This window comes from Bombina bombina, chromosome 2 (genome assembly GCF_027579735.1).
Source record: "Bombina bombina isolate aBomBom1 chromosome 2, aBomBom1.pri, whole genome shotgun sequence".
In the NCBI taxonomy this organism is placed as follows: Eukaryota; Metazoa; Chordata; class Amphibia; order Anura; family Bombinatoridae; genus Bombina; species Bombina bombina.
Window position 1 is genome coordinate 498,465,523 of NC_069500.1, and position 18,942 is coordinate 498,484,464.

Here is an 18,942-nt window from a genome sequence, read left to right on the forward strand (position 1 = left end):
TCTAAACACCTCTAATCTGCCGCCCCCGAAATCGTCGCCACCTACCTACACTTATTAACCCCTAATCTGCCGCCCCCGACATCGCCGCCACCTACCTACACTTATTAACCCCTAATCTGCCGCCCCCGACATCTCCGCCACCTACCTACACTTATTAACCCCTAATCTGCCGCCCCGACATCGCCGCCACCTACCTACACTTATTAACCCCTAATCTGCCGCCCCCGACATCGCCGCCACCTACCTACACTTATTAACCCCTAATCTGCCGCCCCCGACATCGCCGCCACCTACATTACACTTATTAACCTCTAATCTGCTGCCCCCGACACCTACATTAGTTATTAACCCCTAATATGCCATCCCAAATGTCGCCGCCACCTACATTACAGTTATTAACCCCTAATCTGCTGCCCCCGACATCGCCGCCACCTACCTACTCTTATTAACCCCTAATCTGCTGCCCCCAACGTCGCCGCCACTATACTAAAGTCATTAACCCTAACGTAACCCTAACACCACTAACTTTAACATAATTAAAATAAATCTTAATAAAATTTACAATTAATACCTAAATAATTCCTATTTAAAACTAAATACTTACCTGTAAAATAAACCCTAAGCTAGATACAATATAACTAATAGTTACATTGTAGCTATCTTAGCTGTGAAATAAAAACAAAACCTAAGGCCTCGATCCGATATGCAGTGTCGCCCGCAAAAGCCGGCGACGCCAAATTTTGCGCTGGTTTGGTATCACATATACGGCGTAACATAGAAGTTACGCTTGTATATTTCTGCCTTCGGCCGTAGTTTTTTTGGCCCATAGACAGGTATACCAAACCAGCGCAGTTTGGTATCCAATATACAGCGTAAGGACTTACGTGGCGAAAATGGAGAAATCTTACTCCATTTTCACCTCGCCACAAATTGCAGGCGTAGTAAGCCTTACGCTGTGTATTGGAGCCCCGTTACTCCCTAAACTGCCTGCAAAATAAAACCTAACACCTAACGCATGCGCAATGTCTATCTACCTGTCAACCGCAATCCCTAATAAAGTGTTTAATTCCTAAACCGCCGCTCCCGGAGCCCGCCGCCAGCTACAATATATATATATATATATATATCACCCCCGAATCTGAGCCCCCTACACTGCCGCTAGCTACATTTAAATGTTTTATCCCCTAATGTGAACCCCCTACCCCGCCGCCACCTACATTAACTATGTTACCCCCTAATATGATCCCCCTACACCGCCGCCACCTATTTATACTATATTAACCCCTAATGTGAGCCCCCTACACCGCCGCCACCTATATTAAATTATTAACCCTAATTATATTAGGGTTAATATAGTTAATATAGTTATTATATTATTTATATTGACTATATTAACCCTAATTATATTAGGGTTAATATAGTTAATATAGTTATTATATTATATATATTAACCCTAATTATATTAGGGTTAATATAGTTATTATATTATATATACAGGTAGCCCCCAGTTTACGCTGGCGTTAGGTTCCAGAAGGAATGGTTGTAAATGGAAACCATTGTAAATTGAAACCCAGTTTATAATGTAAGTCAATGGGAAGTGAGGGAGATAGGTTCCAGGCCCCTCTCCAAATTGTCATAATAACACCTAATACATTATTTTTAAAGCTTTGAAATGAAGACTTTAGCATTATAAACCTAATAAAATAATCACACAACACAGACTTTACTTGCATTTATCTGCAAACAGTTCTTTCTATGCATTCCAATCTGGACTGATTTATAGACAGGAAGATCTTGTTCCTTTGAAATCTGCTCGATAGCTCAGGTCTGGTTAAACTGATTAATTTCAGCTTGCTTGGCTTTGCTGCAACACAAGCGGACAGCTCCACCTACTGGCTATTTTAATAAATGCACTGCTTCTTAATGCTTTTCAATAGCAGTCACATGACTGGAAAAAAAGGTTGTTATTCTGAAACGGTGTAAATTGAACCATTGTAAAACGAGGGCCACCTGTATATATATATACTAGTCCTAAAACCCGTTCAAACGGGCCATTTTTTGCAGGGTACAGCGGTCCCACCCCTTGCGCTCTCTCCCTCCCCCTCTCTTAAGCTCTCTCTCTCCCCCTCTCTTTTGCGCTTTCTCTCCCCCTCTATTTTGAGCTCTCTCCCCCGTCTCTTTTGCGCTTTCTCTCCCCCCTCTTTTGTGCTCTCTCTCCCCCCCTCTTTTGCGCTCTCTCTCTCTCCCCCCTCTTTTGCGCTCTCTCTCTCTCCCCCCTCTTTTGCGCTCTCTCCCCCCTCTTTTGCGCTCTCTCTCTCTCCCCCTCTCTTTTGCGCTCTCTCTCTCTCCCCCTCTCTTTTGCGCTCTCTCTCTCTCCCCCTCTCTTTTGCGCTCTCTCTCCCCCTCTCTTTTGCGCTCTCTCTCACCCCTCTCTTTTATGCTCTCTCTCTCTCCCCCTCTCTTTTGCGCTCTCTCTCTCACCCCTCTCTTTTACACTCTCTCTCTCTCTCTGACCCCTCTCTTTTATGCTCTCTCTCTCCCCCTCTCTTTTGCGCTCTCTCTCTCTCACCCCTCTCTTTTACACTCTCTCTCTCACCCCTCTCTTTTGCGCTCTCTCTCCCCCTCTCTTTTGAGCTCTCTCTCTCCCCCCCCTCTTTTGCGCTCTCTCTCTCCCCCTCTTTTGCTCTCTCTCCCCCTCTCTTTTGCGCTTTTTTTCCCGCTCTCTTTTGAGCTCTCTCTCTCTCTCTCTCTCTCTCTCTCTCTCTCTCTCTCTCTCTCCCCCTCTCTTTTGAGCTCTCTCCCCCTCTCTTTTGCGCACTCTCTCCCCCCTCTCTTTTGCGCACTCTCTCCCCCCCTCTTTTGCGCTCTCTCTCTCCCCCCTCTTTTGCACGCTCTCTCTCTCCCCCCTCTTTTTTTTGCGCGCTCTCTCTCCCCCCTCTTTTGCGCTCTCTCTCTCCCCCTCTTTTGCGCTCTCTCTCTCCCCTCTCTTTTGCGCTCTCTCTCTCCCCTCTCTTTTGCGCTCTCCCCACCTCTCTTTCTTTCTCTCTCTCTCTCTCTCTCTCTCTGTCTCTCTTTTTCTTTCTCTCTCTCCTTTCTCTCTCTCTCTCTCTCTCTCTCTCTCTCTCTCTCTCTCTCTCTCTCTCTCTCTCTCTCTCTCTCCCTCCCCCTCTCTTTTGCTGTCTCTCTCCCTCTCTTTATCTCCACTCTTGATCTCTCTCTCCCCTCTTGATCTCTCTCTCACCTTTCTTATATTTTCAGGGCCCGTCTGGCCCCGCCCCTTCACGTTCGGCCATGCCCATGCTCGCTTTGCAGAGACTTAGGGACTGTAAGGCCAGGTGTGTTTGTCCTCGTGCTGTCTCTACTGCGCATGACAGCTTCGGACAAACACACTTGGCCTTTTATAGTATAGGATATATTAAGTATAATAACCTTATCTAACTCTAACACCCCTAACTTAATTATTATTAAAATAAATCTAAATAATATTAATAATATTAACTAAATTATTCCTATTTAAATCTAAATACTTACCTATAAAATAAACCCTAAGATAGCTACAATATAATTAATAATTACATTGTAGCTATTATAGGGTTTATATTTATTTTACAGGTAACTTGGTATTTATTTTAACTAGTTACAATAGCTATTAAATAGTTAATAACTATTTAATAGCTACCTTGTTAAAATTACCAATTTACCTGTAAAATAAATCCTAACCTAAGTTACAAATACACCTACACTATCAATAAATTAAATAAATTGCAAATATCTAAACTAAAATACAATTAAATACACTAAACTAAATTACAAAAAATGAAAAACCCACCACCCACATACCCCTACTCTAAACCCACCCAAACCCCCCTTAAAAAAACCTAACACTAAGCCCCAGAAGATCTCCCTACCTTGAGTCGTCTTCACCTAACTGGGCGGTTAGCGGCAGAGAAGAAGTCTTCCATCCCGGCGATGTCTTCATCCAAGCGGCAAAGAAGAAGTCTTCCATCCCGGCGATGTCTTCATCCAAGCAGCAAAGAAGAGGTCCTCCATCGGGGCGAAGTTTTCCTCCAAGCGGCATCTTCAATCTTCTTTCTTCCGACCTCCGACGCGGAACATCCAGCTGGCCCGACGACTGAACGATGAATGAAGTTTCCTTTAAATGATGTCATCCAAGATGGCGTCCCTCGAATTCCGATTGACTGATAGGATTCTATCAGCCAATCGGAATTAAGGTAAGAAAATCTGATTGGCTGATTCAATCAGCCAATCAGATTCAAGCTCAATCCGATTGGCTGATCCAATCAGCCAATCAGATTGAGCTCGCATTCCAATCGGAATTCGAGGGACACCATCTTGGATGACGTCATTTAAAGGCAACTTCATTTATCGTTCAGTCGTCGGGCCAGCTGGATGTTTTGCGTCGGAGGTCGGAAGAAAGAAGATTGAAGATGCCGCTTGGAGGAAAACTTCGCCCCGATGGAGGACCTCTTCTTTGCCGCTTGGATGAAGACATCGCCCGGATTGGATGAAGAGTTTGGCCCGGCTAGGTGAAGACGACTCATGGTAGGGAGATCTTCTGGGGCTTAGTGTTAGGTTTTTTTAAGGGGGGTTTGGGTGGGTTTAGAGTAGGGGTATGTGGGTGGTGGGTTGTAATGTTGGGGGGTGGTATTGTGTTTTTTTTTTTACAGGCAAAAGAGCTGATTACTTTGGGGCATGCCCCGCAAAAAGCCCTTTTAAGGGCTGGTAAAAGAGCTGTTAACTTTTGTAATTTAGATTGGGGTAGGGAATTTTTTTTATTTTAGGGGGCTTAGAATAGGTGTAATTAGCTTAAACATCTTGTAATCTTTTTTTTTTTTTTTTTTTTTTGTAATTTAGTTTAGTGTATTTAATTGTATTTTAGTTTAGATATTTGTAGTTTATTTAATTTATTGATAGTGTAGGTGTATTCATAACTTAGGTTAGGATTTATTTTACAGGTAAATTGGTAATTATTTTAACTAGGTAGCTATTAAATAGTTATTAACTATTTAATAAATATTGTACCTAGTTAAAATAAATACCAAGTTACCTGTAAAATAAATATAAACCCTAAAATAGCTACAATGTAATTATATTGTAGCTATCTTAGGGTTTATTTTATAGGTAAGTATTGAGATTTAAATAGGAATAATTTAGTTAATATTATTATTATTTAGATTTATTTTAATAATTAAGTTAGGGGTGTTAGAGTTAGATAGGGTTAATATATATATATATATATAATAACTATATTAACCCTAATATAATTAGGGTTAATATAGTTAATATAAATAATATAATAACTATATTAACCCTAATATAATTAGGGTTAATATAGGTGGCGGCGGTGTAGGGGGATTAGATTAGGAGTTAATACATTTATTATAGGTGGCGGCGGTGTAGGGGGATTTAGATTACAGGCTAAAGATCTGATTACTTTGTGACAATGCCCCGCAAAAAGCCCTTTTAAGGGCTGATAAAAGAGCTGATTACTTTGGGGCAAAGCCCCGCAAAAAGCCCTTTTCAGTGCTATTTGTAGGGTTAGACTTAGGTTTAGTGGTAGGGATATTTTAGTATTTTAGATGTTAATTAATTTAACATAGGTGGCGGCGGTGTAGGGGGATTAGATTAGGGGTTAATACATTTATTATAGGTCGCAGCGGTGTAGGGGGATTTAGATTAGAGGCAAAAGAGCTGATTATTTTGGGGCAATGCCCCGCAAAAAGCCCTTTTAAGGGCTGGAAATAGAGCTGTTACTTTGGGTCAATGCCACGCAAAAGGCCCTTTTAAGGGCTGGTAATAGAGCTGATTACTTTAGGGGGATTAGATTAGGGGTTAATGTATTTAATATAGGTGTAGGAGGATTAAATTAGGGGTTAATACATTTAATATAGGTGGCGGCGGTGTAGGGGGATTAGATTAGGGGTTAATACATTTAATATAGGTGGCGGCGGTGTAGGGGGGTTAAATTAGGGGTTAATACATTTAATATAGGTGGCGGCGGTGTAGGGGGATCACATTAGGGGGTAATATATTTAATGTAGGTGGCGGCGGGGTCCGGGAGCGGCGGTTTAGGGGTTAATAACTTTATTAGGTGGCAGCGGGGTCCGGGAGCAGCGGTTTAGGGGTTAATACATTTTTTATTATTAGGAGTGAGAGGGGGATAGCGGTTAGAGGGGTATACGTGTCGGGCTATTTTTGGGAGGCGTGTTAGACAGTACGGGTGATTTAATACTTTAGTCAGTTTTTGTAGGCGCCGGCAGTTTCTAAAGTGCCGTAAGTCACTGGCGACTCCAGAAATTTGTACTTATGCAGATTTTTGGACATCGCTAGTTTATCTGACTTACAGCCCTTTAGCAATTACCGACGGGGTATATTGGATAGCTCGAGTTGCGAGCTGAAACTACGGGCGCCAGGGGGTTCCCTCGCTTGCGCCGCAAACTACGATGTATATCGGATCGCGCCCCAAGTTTGTATTTATTTTAACTAGGTAGACTAGTTAGTAAATAGTTATTAACCAACTACCTAGTTAAAATAAATACAAATTTACCTGTAAAATAAAACCTAGCCTGTTTTACACTAACACCTAACTTTACACTGCAATTAAATCAATTACATTAATTAAATACTATTAACTAAATTACAAAAAAAATAAACACTAAGTTACAGAAAATAAAAAAGAAATTATCAAATATTTAAACTAATTACACCTAATCTAATAGCCCTATCAAAATTAAAAAAATTGTAAGGTAAGTTTGTCAGGTAAGTTTGTATTTATTTTAACTAGGTAGTTAGTAAATAGTTAATAACTATTTACTAACTAGTCTATCTAATTAAAATAAATACAAACTTACCTGTGAAATAAAAATAAAGCCTAAGCTAGATACAATAGATACAATGTAACTATTAGTTATATTGTAGCTAGCTTAGGTTTTATTTTATAGGTAAGTATTTAGTTTTAAATAGGAATTATTTAGCTATTAATTGTAATTTTTATTTAGATTTATTTTAATTATGTTAAAGTTAGTGGGTGTTAGGGTTAGACTTAGGGTTAGTTTTAGGGGTTAATAACTTTAGTATAGTGGCGGCGATTTTGGGGGCAGCAGATTAGGGGTTAATAACAGTAATGTAGGTTGCGCCGATGTTAGGAACAGCAGATTAGGGGGTTATAATATTTAACTAGTGTTTGCGATGCGGGAGTACGGTGGTTTAGGGGTTAATATGTTTATTATAGTGGCGGCGATGTTCAAAGTGGCAGATTAGGGGTTAATAATTTTATTTTAGTGTTTGCAATGCAGGAGGGCCTCGGTTTAGGGGTTAATAGGTAGTTTATGGGTGTTAGTGTACTTTTTAGCACTTTAGTTATGAGTTTTATGTTACGGCTTTGTGACATAAAACCCATAACTACTGACTTTCAGTTGACGGTACAGATCTTGTAATTATGGGCTGTACCGCTCACTTTTTGGCCGGACAGGCAAACTCGTAATTCCGGCGCTATGGAAGTCCCAATAAAAAAATAACTTTTTGAAAGCTGCGGTAGTTACGTTGCGTTACAGCCAAAAATGTGTGCAGTATAGATATACCTGCAAGACTCGTAATACCAGCGGTAGTGAAAAAGCAGCGTTATAAAGCTTTTTCACTCATAACGCAAAACTCGTAATCTAGACGAATGTTATTTTAAAAAAAAAAAAAGCATAACTATACATTTTTACAAAAACCCTGTATGGGCATTATAAATGGATCATCTACAAAACATTTATGTTAAGGATCTAGTGTACAATGTCCCTTTAATAGATAAATTACTTTTTAAGGAAACTGCAATTATTAGAATTTCCTATGTACCTCTTGGCTGTTCCTTCAGTCAAAGGAGCAGAGTGTGTCAGGACAAAAAGAATAACTAAGATTTACTAAGCTTAGAGGATCAGCTTTCCAGTATGTATTTTCTACATATTAATTCATACTATAGAAATGTGTAGTGAATAATGTATTGTGTTAAAACATAACTTGTATTTATAAAAAAAATATATATTATAATTCCACCGGATTATCTTAAATCTGATTGCCCTGCAGAGCATAAACTTGAAAAACGTAAGGCTTTGACACACTGCAAGTGGAGCGGAGCGCAACGTGTAGATGCGGATGTGTGCGCTCAGTGTGTCCTGCCTTTTCATCTCTGAGCGCTCAGAGATGAAATATTTGAACTTCAGATGCGATGCGGTGTGTCACAGCCTTTATACATTATATTGGAAAGCAGTTCAGTTTAAAGGTAAATAAATGGGGTAAATTACTGTGTTGGTGTGGATAATAGGGTTAGTAATTTTGACTTTCCAATATTATACCAATTATTTGTATAATGCTCAGCATAAACAACACCTTTCTTGAAATCGTCTCCATTTATGGTTATTCTATAACCACCACCTCCCCTTTGACCCTTTTCCCTTAATAGAGGTAGTCCTCTGACACATATTTCTTATAATACTTCTTCAAAAGGGATTTGTAGATCTTTTAAGCTTAGTAAAACTAAATTAATAAATTACTCTGTTGGCATTCCTCTACTTTCACAGGCTTTAAGTTCTGTAGCTCCAGGAATATCTCGCCTCGATAGCTCTTCAGATTTCCTGACTCAGGTTCCTCATCGCAAACATCCAGGAATCCTTCGACTGAAATTAGTTCATTTGCCTAAAGAAGCTCAGGATGCAGCTCAAATTCTTCTCAAAGGTGGGTAAAAATTAAAATTAATGCATCACTAACCTGTACCTTTTAAAAAACAGAAATAAATGATCTAAATAAGTTACTAAAACCTTGTTTTAAATTGATGCAAAAGTTTATATTCCATGTTCATTATTGTTAGACACAGAAAATCTTTATTTTCAATGTATGTCAAATAGTGACACTGTAATGTACTTATAGTAGTTACGTAAATGTGTCAGCTCCAGAACCCCTTTAAAGTCTGCACTAATTAATATTTAAAACTTCAAATTTACATTGTAGCTCGCATAAATAATGTTACCAATGCATTGTTCATATAGCACATGTCATTTTAAGAGTCTTTTTAATTTATTTCTATTATAACATTTACTTCATTCTCTTGGTATTCTTTGTGGAAAAACTTACCTAGGTAGGCTCAGCAATGCACTACTGGGACAAGCCGCTTATTGATGGCTACATGAGCCTCTTCCCATTGACTCATCAGATGGGTTAATCTTGGTCCTGGTAGTGCTCTGTAGCTGACTTTGTAACTGTTTGTATTTAACCTCGCAAAGGAGTTAACGAAAGGTATATGCAAGCAATAACAAAATAATAAAATGCTCTAACACATTAGAACCTTTTTGCACTTGTATTCCCTTTCATACTACATTTAATTAATTTCTATTAAGTTCATTTTTATTATTTTCTGAGATATTTTGTGTATTACTGCTTTTTGGGCTCCTTAGATTTATTGTAACTTGATTTAAATCATATAATATTTCTCTTGTTAAGTGTATTCAGTCCACGGGTCATCCATTACTTATGGGATTATATCTCCTTCCCAACAGGAAGTTGCAAGAGGATCACCCAAGCAGAGCTGCTATATAGCTCCTCCCCTCACATGTCATACCCAGTCATTCTCTTGCAACTCAACTAGATAGGTCGTTGTGAGAGGTCTGTGGTGTTTTTATACTTAGTTTATTTCTTCAATCAAAAGTTTGTTATTTTAAATGGCACCAGAGTGTGCTGTTTGTTCTCAGGCAGTATTTAGAAGAAGAATCTGCCTGCGTTTTTCTATGATCTTAGCAGAAGTAACTAAGATCCACTGGCTGTTCTCGCACATTCTGAGGAGTGGGGTAACTTTCAGAAAGGGAATAGCATGTGGGGAATCCTGCAAACGAGGTATGTGCAGTAAATTATTTTTCTAAGGAATGGAATTGACTAAGAAAATACTGCTGATACCAATGTAATGTAAGTACAGCCTTAAATGCAGCAGCGACTGGTATCAGGCTGATGAATGTATGTACAATAAGTAATTTTCTAAGGAATGGAATTTGACTAAGAAAATACTGTTAATACCGAAGTATTGTATAAGCCTTAACTGCAGTAGAAGCGACTGGTAGCAGGCTTATTAATAACACTATCTAACTTTTAAAGTGTATGTTTAAAACGTTTACTGGCATGTTATTCGTTTTTTGTGAGGTACTTTGGTGATAAATCTTTTGGGGCATGAAATTTTCCACATGGCTGTTGTTTATTTCTATATAGAAAAAAAAAAAATTAGCGCTTTTTTTCGCAGTAAAAATTCAGTTTCAGTCTTCCTGCTTCTTCCTCCTTGATCCAGGACGTCTCTAGAGAGCTCAGGGGTCTTCAAAAGTCATTTTGAGGGAGGTAATCAGTCACAGCAGACCTGTGACAGTGTGTTTGACTGTGATAAAAACGTTAATTGTTAAATTGATTATCCGTTTTTGGGTATTAAGCGGTTAATCATCCATTTGCTAGTGGGTGCAATACTTTTCTAACTTAATACATTTACTGTGAAAATTTGGTTGCTATAACTGATTTGGTTCATTGTTATTTCAACTGTGACGTTTTTTTGTGCTTCTTAAAGGCGCAGTAGCGTTTTTTATATTGCTTGTAAATTTATTTGAAAGGTTTTTCCAAGCTTGCTAGTCTCATTGCGAGTCTGTTTAAACATGTCTGACACAGATGAATCTGTTTGTTCACTATGTTTGAAGGCCAATGTGGAGCCCCACAGAAATATGTGTACTAAATTTATTGATGTCACTTTGAATAAAAGTCAATCTATATCTGTAAAGAAATTATCACCAGACAACGAGGGGGAAGTTATGCCGACTAAACTCTCCTCACGTGTCAGTACCTTCGCCTCCCGCTCAGGGGGCGCGTGATATTGTGGCGCCAAGTGCATCAGAGAGGCCCATACAAATCACTTTGCAAGACATGGCTGCTGTTATGACAGAGGTATTATCTAAATTGCCTGAATTAAGAGGCAAGCGCGATAGCTCTGGGTTAAGGACAGAGCGCGCTGATGATGTGAGAGCCATGTCTGATACTGCGTCACAATTTGCAGAACATGAGGACGGAGAGCTTCATTCTGTGGGTGACGGATCTGATCCAGGGAGACCGGATTCAGAGATTTCTAATTTTAAATTTAAGCTTGAGAACCTCCGCGTATTGCTAGGGGAGGTATTAGCGGCTCTGAATGATTGTAACACGGTTGCAATTCCAGAGAAAGTATGTAGGTTGGATAGATACTTTGCGGTACCGGTGTGTACTGACGTTTTTCCTATACCTAAAAGGCTTACAGAAATTATTAGCAAGGAGTGGGATAGACCCGGTGTGCCCTTTTCCCCACCTCCGATATTTAGAAAAATGTTCCCGATAGACGCCACCACACGAGACTTATGGCAGACGGTCCCTAAGGTGGAGGGAGCAGTTTCTACTTTAGCTAAGCGTACCACTATCCGGGTGGAGGATAGTTGTGCTTTTTCGGATCCAATGGATAAAAAATTAGAAGGTTACCTTAAGAAAATTTTTGTTCAACAAGGTTTTATCTTACAGCCCCTTGCATGCATTGCGCCTGTCACTGCGGCTGCGGCATTCTGGTTTGAGTCTTTGGAAGAGGCCATTCGCACAGCTCCATTGGATGAGATTATGGCCAAGCTTAAAGCACTTAAGATAGCTAATGCATTTGTTTCTGATGCCGTTGTACATTTAACCAAACTAACGGCTAAGAACTCCGGATTCGCCATCCAGGCGCGCAGAGCGCTATGGCTTAAATCCTGGTCAGTTGACGTGACTTCTAAATCTAAATTGCTTAATATTCCTTTCAAAGGGCAGACCTTATTCGGGCCCGGCTTGAAAGAAATTATTGCTGACATTACTGGGGGTAAGGGCCATACTCTTCCTCAGGACAGGGCCAAGTCAAAGGCCAAACAGTCTAATTTTCGTGCCTTTCGTAATTTCAAGGCAGGAGCAGCATCAACTTCCTCCGCTCCAAAACAGGAAGGACCTGTTGCTCGTTACAGACAGGGCTGGAAAACTAACCAGTCCTGGAACAAGGGCAAGCAGGCCAGAAAGCCTTCTTCTGCCCCTAAGACAGCATGAAGAGAGGGCCCCCTATCCGGAAACGGATCTAGTGGGGGGCAGACTATCTCTTTTTGCCCAGGCTTTGGCAAGAGATGTCCAGGATCCCTGGGCATTGGAGATCATATCTCAGGGATATCTTCTGGACTTCAAAGCATCTCCTCCACAAGGGAGATTTCATCTTTCAAGGTTATCAGCAAACCAAATAAAGAAAGAGGCATTTCTACGCTGTGTGCAAGACCTCTTAGTATTGGGGGTGATCCACCCAGTTCCGCGGATGGAACAAGGGCAAGGGTTTTACTCGAATCTGTTTGTGGTTCCCAAGAAAGAGGGAACCTTCAGACCAATCTTGGACCTAAAAATCTTAAACAAATTCCTAAGAGTTCCATCATTCAAAATGGAAACTATTCGAACCATCCTACCCATGATCCAAGAGGGTCAATACATGACCACGGTAGACTTAAAGGATGCCTACCTTCATATACCGATTCACAAAGATCATTATCGGTACCTAAGATTTGCCTTTCTAGACAGGCATTACCAGTTTGTAGCTCTTCCCTTCGGGTTGGCTACGGCCCCGAGAATCTTTACAAAGGTTCTGGGCTCACTTCTGGCGGTTCTAAGACCGCGAGGCATAGCGGTGGCTCCGTATCTAGACGACATCCTGATACAGGTGTCAAGCTTTCAAATGGCCAAGTCTCATACAGAGATAGTTCTGGCATTTCTGAGGTCGCATGGGTGGAAAGTGAACGTGGTAAAGAGTTCTCTATCACCACTCACAAGAGTCTCCTTCCTAGGGACTCTTATAGATTCTGTAGAGATGAAAATTTACCTGACGGAGTCCAGGTTATCAAAACTTCTAAATGCTTGCCGTGTCCTTCATTCCATTCCACGCCCGTCAGTGGCTCAGTGCATGGAAGTAATTAGCTTAATGGTAGTGGCAATGGACATAGTGCCATTTGCGCGCCTGCATCTCAGACCGCTGCAATTATGCATGCTAAGTCAGTGGAATGGGGATTACTCAGATTTGTCCCCTCTACTAAATCTGGATCAAGAGACCAGAGATTCTCTTCTCTGGTGGCTTTCTCGGGTCCATCTGTCCAAGGGTATGACCTTTCGCAGGCCAGATTGGACGATTGTAACAGATGCCAGCCTTCTAGGTTGGGGCGCAGTCTGGAACTCCCTGAAGGCTCAGGGATTATGGACTCAGGATGAGAAACTCCTCCCAATAAATATTCTGGAGTTGAGAGCAATACTCAATGCTCTTCTGGCTTGGCCTCAGTTAGCAACTCTGAGGTTCATCAGATTTCAGTCGGACAACATCACGACTGTGGCTTACATCAACCATCAAGGGGGAACCAGGAGTTCCCTAGCAATGTTGGAAGTCTCAAAGATAATTCGCTGGGCAGAGTCTCACTCTTGCCATCTGTCAGCGATCTACATCCCAGGCGTGGAGAACTGGGAGGCGGATTTTCTAAGTCGCCAGACTTTTCATCCGGGGGAGTGGGAACTTCACCCGGAGGTCTTCACTCAACTGATTCATCGTTGGGGCAAACCAGATCTGGATCTCATGGCGTCTCGCCAGAACGCCAAGCTTCCTTGTTACGGATCCAGGTCCAGGGACCCGGGAGCGGTGCTGATAGATGCTCTGACAGCCCCTTGGGTCTTCAACATGGCTTATGTGTTTCCACCATTCCCGATGCTTCCTCGACTGATTGCCAGGATCAAACAGGAAAGAGCATCAGTGATTCTGATAGCGCCTGCGTGGCCACGCAGGACCTGGTATGCAGACCTAGTGGACATGTCGTCCTGTCCACCATGGTCTCTGCCTCTGAGGCAGGACCTTCTAATTCAGGGTCCTTTCAATCATCCAAATCTAATTTCTCTGAAACTGACTGCATGGAGATTGAACGATTTATTCTATCAAAGCGTGGCTTCTCGGAGTCGGTTATTGATACCTTAATACAGGCTCGGAAACCTGTTACCAGAAAAATTTACCATAAGATATGGCGTAAATATTTATACTGGTGCGAATCCAAGAGTTACTCATGGAGTAAGGTTAGGATTCCTAGGATATTGTCTTTTCTACAAGAGGGTTTAGAAAAGGGCTTATCTGCTAGTTCGTTAAAGGGACAGATTTCTGCTCTGTCTATTCTTCTACACAAATGTCTGGCAGAAGTTCCAGACGTTCAGGCTTTTTGTCAGGCTTTGGCTAGGATTAGGCCTGTGTTTAAGACTGTTGCTCCGCCGTGGAGTTTAAACTTAGTTCTTAAAGTTCTTCAAGGTGTCCCGTTTGAACCCCTTCATTCCATTGATATTAAGCTGTTATCTTGGAAAGTTCTGTTTTTGATGGCTATTTCCTCGGCTCGAAGAGTCTCTGAGTTATCTGCCTTACATTGTGATTCTCCTTATCTGATTTTCCATTCAGACAAGGTAGTTCTGCGTACTAAACCTGGGTTCTTACCTAAGGTAGTTTCTAACAGGAATATCAATCAAGAGATTGTTGTTCCATCACTGTGTCCTAACCCTTCTTCAAAGAAGGAACGACTCTTGCATAATCTGGACGTAGTCCGTGCCCTGAAGTTCTATTTGCAGGCAACTAAAGATTTTTGTCAAACGTCTTCCCTGTTTGTTGTTTACTCTGGACAGAGGAAAGGTCAAAAAGCTTCGGCTACCTCTCTCTCCTTTTGGCTTTGTAGCATAATACGCTTAGCCTATGAGACTGCTGGACAGCAGCCTCCTGAAAAAGTTACAGCTCATTCCACGAGAGCTGTGGCTTCCACCTGGGCCTTTAAGAATGAGGCCTCTGTTGAACAGATTTGCAAGGCTGCAACTTGGTCTTCACTTTACACTTTTTCAAAATTTTACAAATTTGACACTTTTGCTTCTTCGGAGGCTGTTTTTGGGAGAAAGGTTCTACAGGCAGTGGTTCCTTCCGTTTTTAAAGTTCCTGCCTTGTCCCTCCCATCATCCGTGTACTTTAGCTTTGGTATTGGTATCCCATAAGTAATGGATGACCCGTGGACTGAATACACTTAACAAGAGAAAACATAATTTATGCTTACCTGATAAATTTATTTCTCTTGTAGTGTATTCAGTCCACGGCCCGCCCTGTCTTTTAAGGCAGATCTAAATTTTTAATTCAAACTACAGTCACCACTGCACCCTATGGTTTCTCCTTTCTTGTCTTGTTTTGGTCGAATGACTGGATATGACATGTGAGGGGAGGAGCTATATAGCAGCTCTGCTTGGGTGATCCTCTTGCAACTTCCTGTTGGGAAGGAGATATAATCCCATAAGTAATGGATGACCCGTGGACTGAATACACTATAAGAGAAATAAATTTATCAGGTAAGCATAAATTATGTTTTTTCATGTTTGACAGTCTTTGTCATCATCAAAACTTTGGAAGCCACAAGAGCCCAAACTGTATATTTACCTTTTACCTAATATGACATTTTAGTAGACCACATTTCCAGGTTCCTTTGTATCCCAGATCACTATGCTTCTCTGGGTAATTCCTTTATAATACCCACTGACTGACTACCCTTCACACCAATTTATTGCACCTAAGTTGGCTAAAGCTATCTCCTAGTTAACTAGGCAGACTACTGTTCTCCTTGAGGATAGCACCTTATTCAGAGTCCAAATGGACCAAAGCTTGAAGACTTCCATAGGTGCTTCTTTCAGCTATTGGGTTATTTATTCAGTGTGGTGTGTATTGGGGCAGCCATATCTGTGTGGTGTAATAAACTTTGCTGAAGGATTCTTGGAAGAGAATAATGGTAAGGCTGTTTTAGTTAGACTTGCCTTATAGCTCAAATCTTGGTCGGCAGGCATTTCTGGGGCTTTTTTTTTTTTACTCTATATCTCAAAAAGCCTCTTCCTCTTCTCAAGCTGCAGGATTCCCCAAGTCCTCATGGAGACCCAGCTCCTCCTGGTCTAAGGCTAGACAGACCAAGAAGTTCACTTCCACATCCAAGTCAGCATGAAGGTGCATCCTTCTGTCAGGGTTTACTTGTGGGGGCAGACAGAATACTAAATTTCAGATTCCTAGATCTCATATTGTAAGCATGCAGAATCAGCTTTATGTCATTTATAGACCTGATGGATTCATATCTGCGCATCTCTGTTCATAGGGATCATGTGAAATTCTTGAGGTTTTTGTTCCTAGACCTGCATTGCTTGTTTTTGGTTCTGTCGTTAAGCCTTGCCACAGCCCCCAGAGTGTTCACCAAAGTGTTGGGTACCTTACTGATGGTAGCTTGCACTCAGGTATTTTCAGAGGCTCCTTATATTGACAATATTCTGGTCCAAGCTTATTTATTTCAATGTGGCAGAGCACACGGAAGCCTTCCTGGCTGTTTTTCACAGGCATGGTTGGTGTGTAAATGTAACAAAGACCTCTCTTTTTACAACCACACAAGTCTCTTTCCTGGGTTCTATAATAAACTCATTTCTAACAGAAGAGCATAGATGAAAGCTTCAGGCAGTTTGAGCCACACAGGATGCAACATTCACTGCCTCTTAAACTGTAGCTCAGTGTATGGAGGTAGTGTGGTTGATGGTTGCTGTCTCAGATGCAATTCTAAGGCCTCTTAGTGGTACCTTGGTTGTTCAAACTGATTTACATCTGCTTCTCATCAGAATGATAGGCAGAATCGAGCAGTAACAGATATTCTGATTGCTGTGGTGTGGCCTCACATGACTTGGTATGTAAACCTAGTTCAAATGTCTTCCTGCCTGCTGTGAATATTCTGACCTTTTTGTTTTGACAGCAACTTCATAATTTACTCCTATTACCAATTTTTATTTGTTCTCTTGGTATCTTTATTTGAGCCATTCTATTTTTGGTTCAGAAATCTGGGTAGCGCTTGCTCATTGATGGATACATTTTGTTTTTTCCTTTTTAGGTGATTATAAGGATCATGTCACAAGGATATCACAGAATACATTTATGTTTTATAAGGATTCCTAAGAAGGGACAAAGGATCCACAATCTTCAGAATAGATAAAATACTTTTATTGAAATAAAAGTTAAAAATGTATAGGACGCATCCAAGGGAAGCAAAAATGGGGGCATGCCTAGACTGACATGTTTCAGCGGTTACGCCGTAATCATAGTCTGAGGAGGCAAGGCAGGATGCATGTTTAGAAATCATACACAAACAGCTGATAGGTTAATTGATTAAAACCAACAAAAACGCCCCCTATAGTGTTATACCTAAACACAAGCTCTAATCTCTATGCCTAGAGATTAGAGCTTGTGTTTAGGTATAAAACTATAGGGGGCGTAACCACCCTGTTTACTCTCTTATGGATGATATACTAACTTTGGGGTTGTTATAGGAGTGATTTGCTTCTAAGACCCGTTACAAGAAAAGTGTGTTTCTACACATTTTGTATAATCTCTTTGCATGAGAATACTTCACTTGACTTACTAACTAACTAACTAACTATACTTATTGAGGATCCACCCTTAATATTTTTATTTCCACGTGTATGCCCCTTTTCCTTCCTAAGATAGGGAGAGTCCACGGCTTCATTCCTTACTGTTGGGAAATACAATACCTGGCCATTAGGAGGAGGCAAAGACACTTCCTCATTACCCCAGTCATGCTTTGCCTTTGGTCACGTTAGGCGGTGGCAGAGAAGTGTCAGAAGTTTCAGCGAGTCCTGAAAAGGTGTATCTGCCCTTCGAGATAGGACTGGAGTTTTAAGTAGTTATGTCAACCTCTCAGTGAGAGTATTGATGAAAGTTAGTGTCTGGAGATGCAGGGAAAGACTACTGCTTACAGCTCCTAAGCAATCATTGTTGACGAGTTTCACTGCCTGCTTTCTCTCACTCAAGTCCATGTCAGGAACGCTGCTATATGACTGTCACACTTGAGAGGCTGTGTTCTATTCCACAGCATGGATCCTGGAGGTAAGATTGTTTCAATGTTTACACATAAAACGCTATAACAGGGTCAGAGTGTGGCTCCTTTATACCTTGATAGGATCCAAAGTTAATATCCTCTGAAAGGGGTTTATTGAACACTTGGGGTTAATTAATCTGTGTATTAATTATTTACATGTTGCTTTTGTGTGATTTTTTTTCCTGGGCTGGTAGACTGTGTGTTTTTGGCTGGAACAAACAGGTTTCACTTTCGTTTTTGAAAGTGTTGCACAGCTCCTATTACTTGCTATACTTGTAATAACTCTATGTTCATTTCCTCCATTCTGTCTGAGACTTGAACCTGAGGAGAGCTTTTCCTCTGTTAACTGTCTGGGTCAAGGAGGTGGTGAGTGCCCCAGCCATTGGGAGTATAAAGGTGCAGTTTTCAGTTTTCTATAATAAAAATAAAAAAACAACTCTTTATTTTTGTCCTTCTGTGGGTATAACCTGAGCAATGGAGGACTCTGACATGTTAGAAGGTACTCCTTCTGTACTAAATCATAGCTGTTTATATTGTAAGGAGGCCGTGGTTTTCCCGCCCATTCTATTATGTTCCACATGCCTTAACACCGTTATAAAGTCTAAGAAGGGAGACAAGCCTGTTAAGGCTCCTAGTTCCACTGAGCCATCTACCTCTCAGTGTCCCGTGAGATTACTACCCTTGCTACATTATCCACTCCACATGCAGTTCCCCGTAGCACATCTAATCCTCCATCCAGAGGGGGCCTTCTTCCTGCGGACTTTGCAGCCCAGTTACAAACGTCGGTGTCTGCAGCCCTCAGTGCACTACCTTGCTCTAACAAATGCAAGAGAAAGGTTAAAAATAGCTCTCCTGACTCCCCTGAGTCATCTAAATATTTATTGGATTTAGCTATTATGTCCCAGTTATCCAGTGATGAGTTAACCTCTAT

At 41.1% G+C, this 18,942-nt stretch overlaps 1 protein-coding gene across 1 annotated transcript in view; it reads left to right on the forward strand.

Annotated features, from left to right (window-relative positions):
- The window catches only part of METTL17 (methyltransferase like 17), an 85,679-nt gene that overhangs the window by 25,169 nt on the left and 41,568 nt on the right, over positions 1-18,942 (forward strand). The window contains exon 2 of the mRNA XM_053702234.1: positions 8,583-8,736. Within this exon, the coding sequence (XP_053558209.1) occupies positions 8,583-8,736 (154 nt within the window). The remainder of the gene's footprint in view (positions 1-8,582; positions 8,737-18,942) is intronic.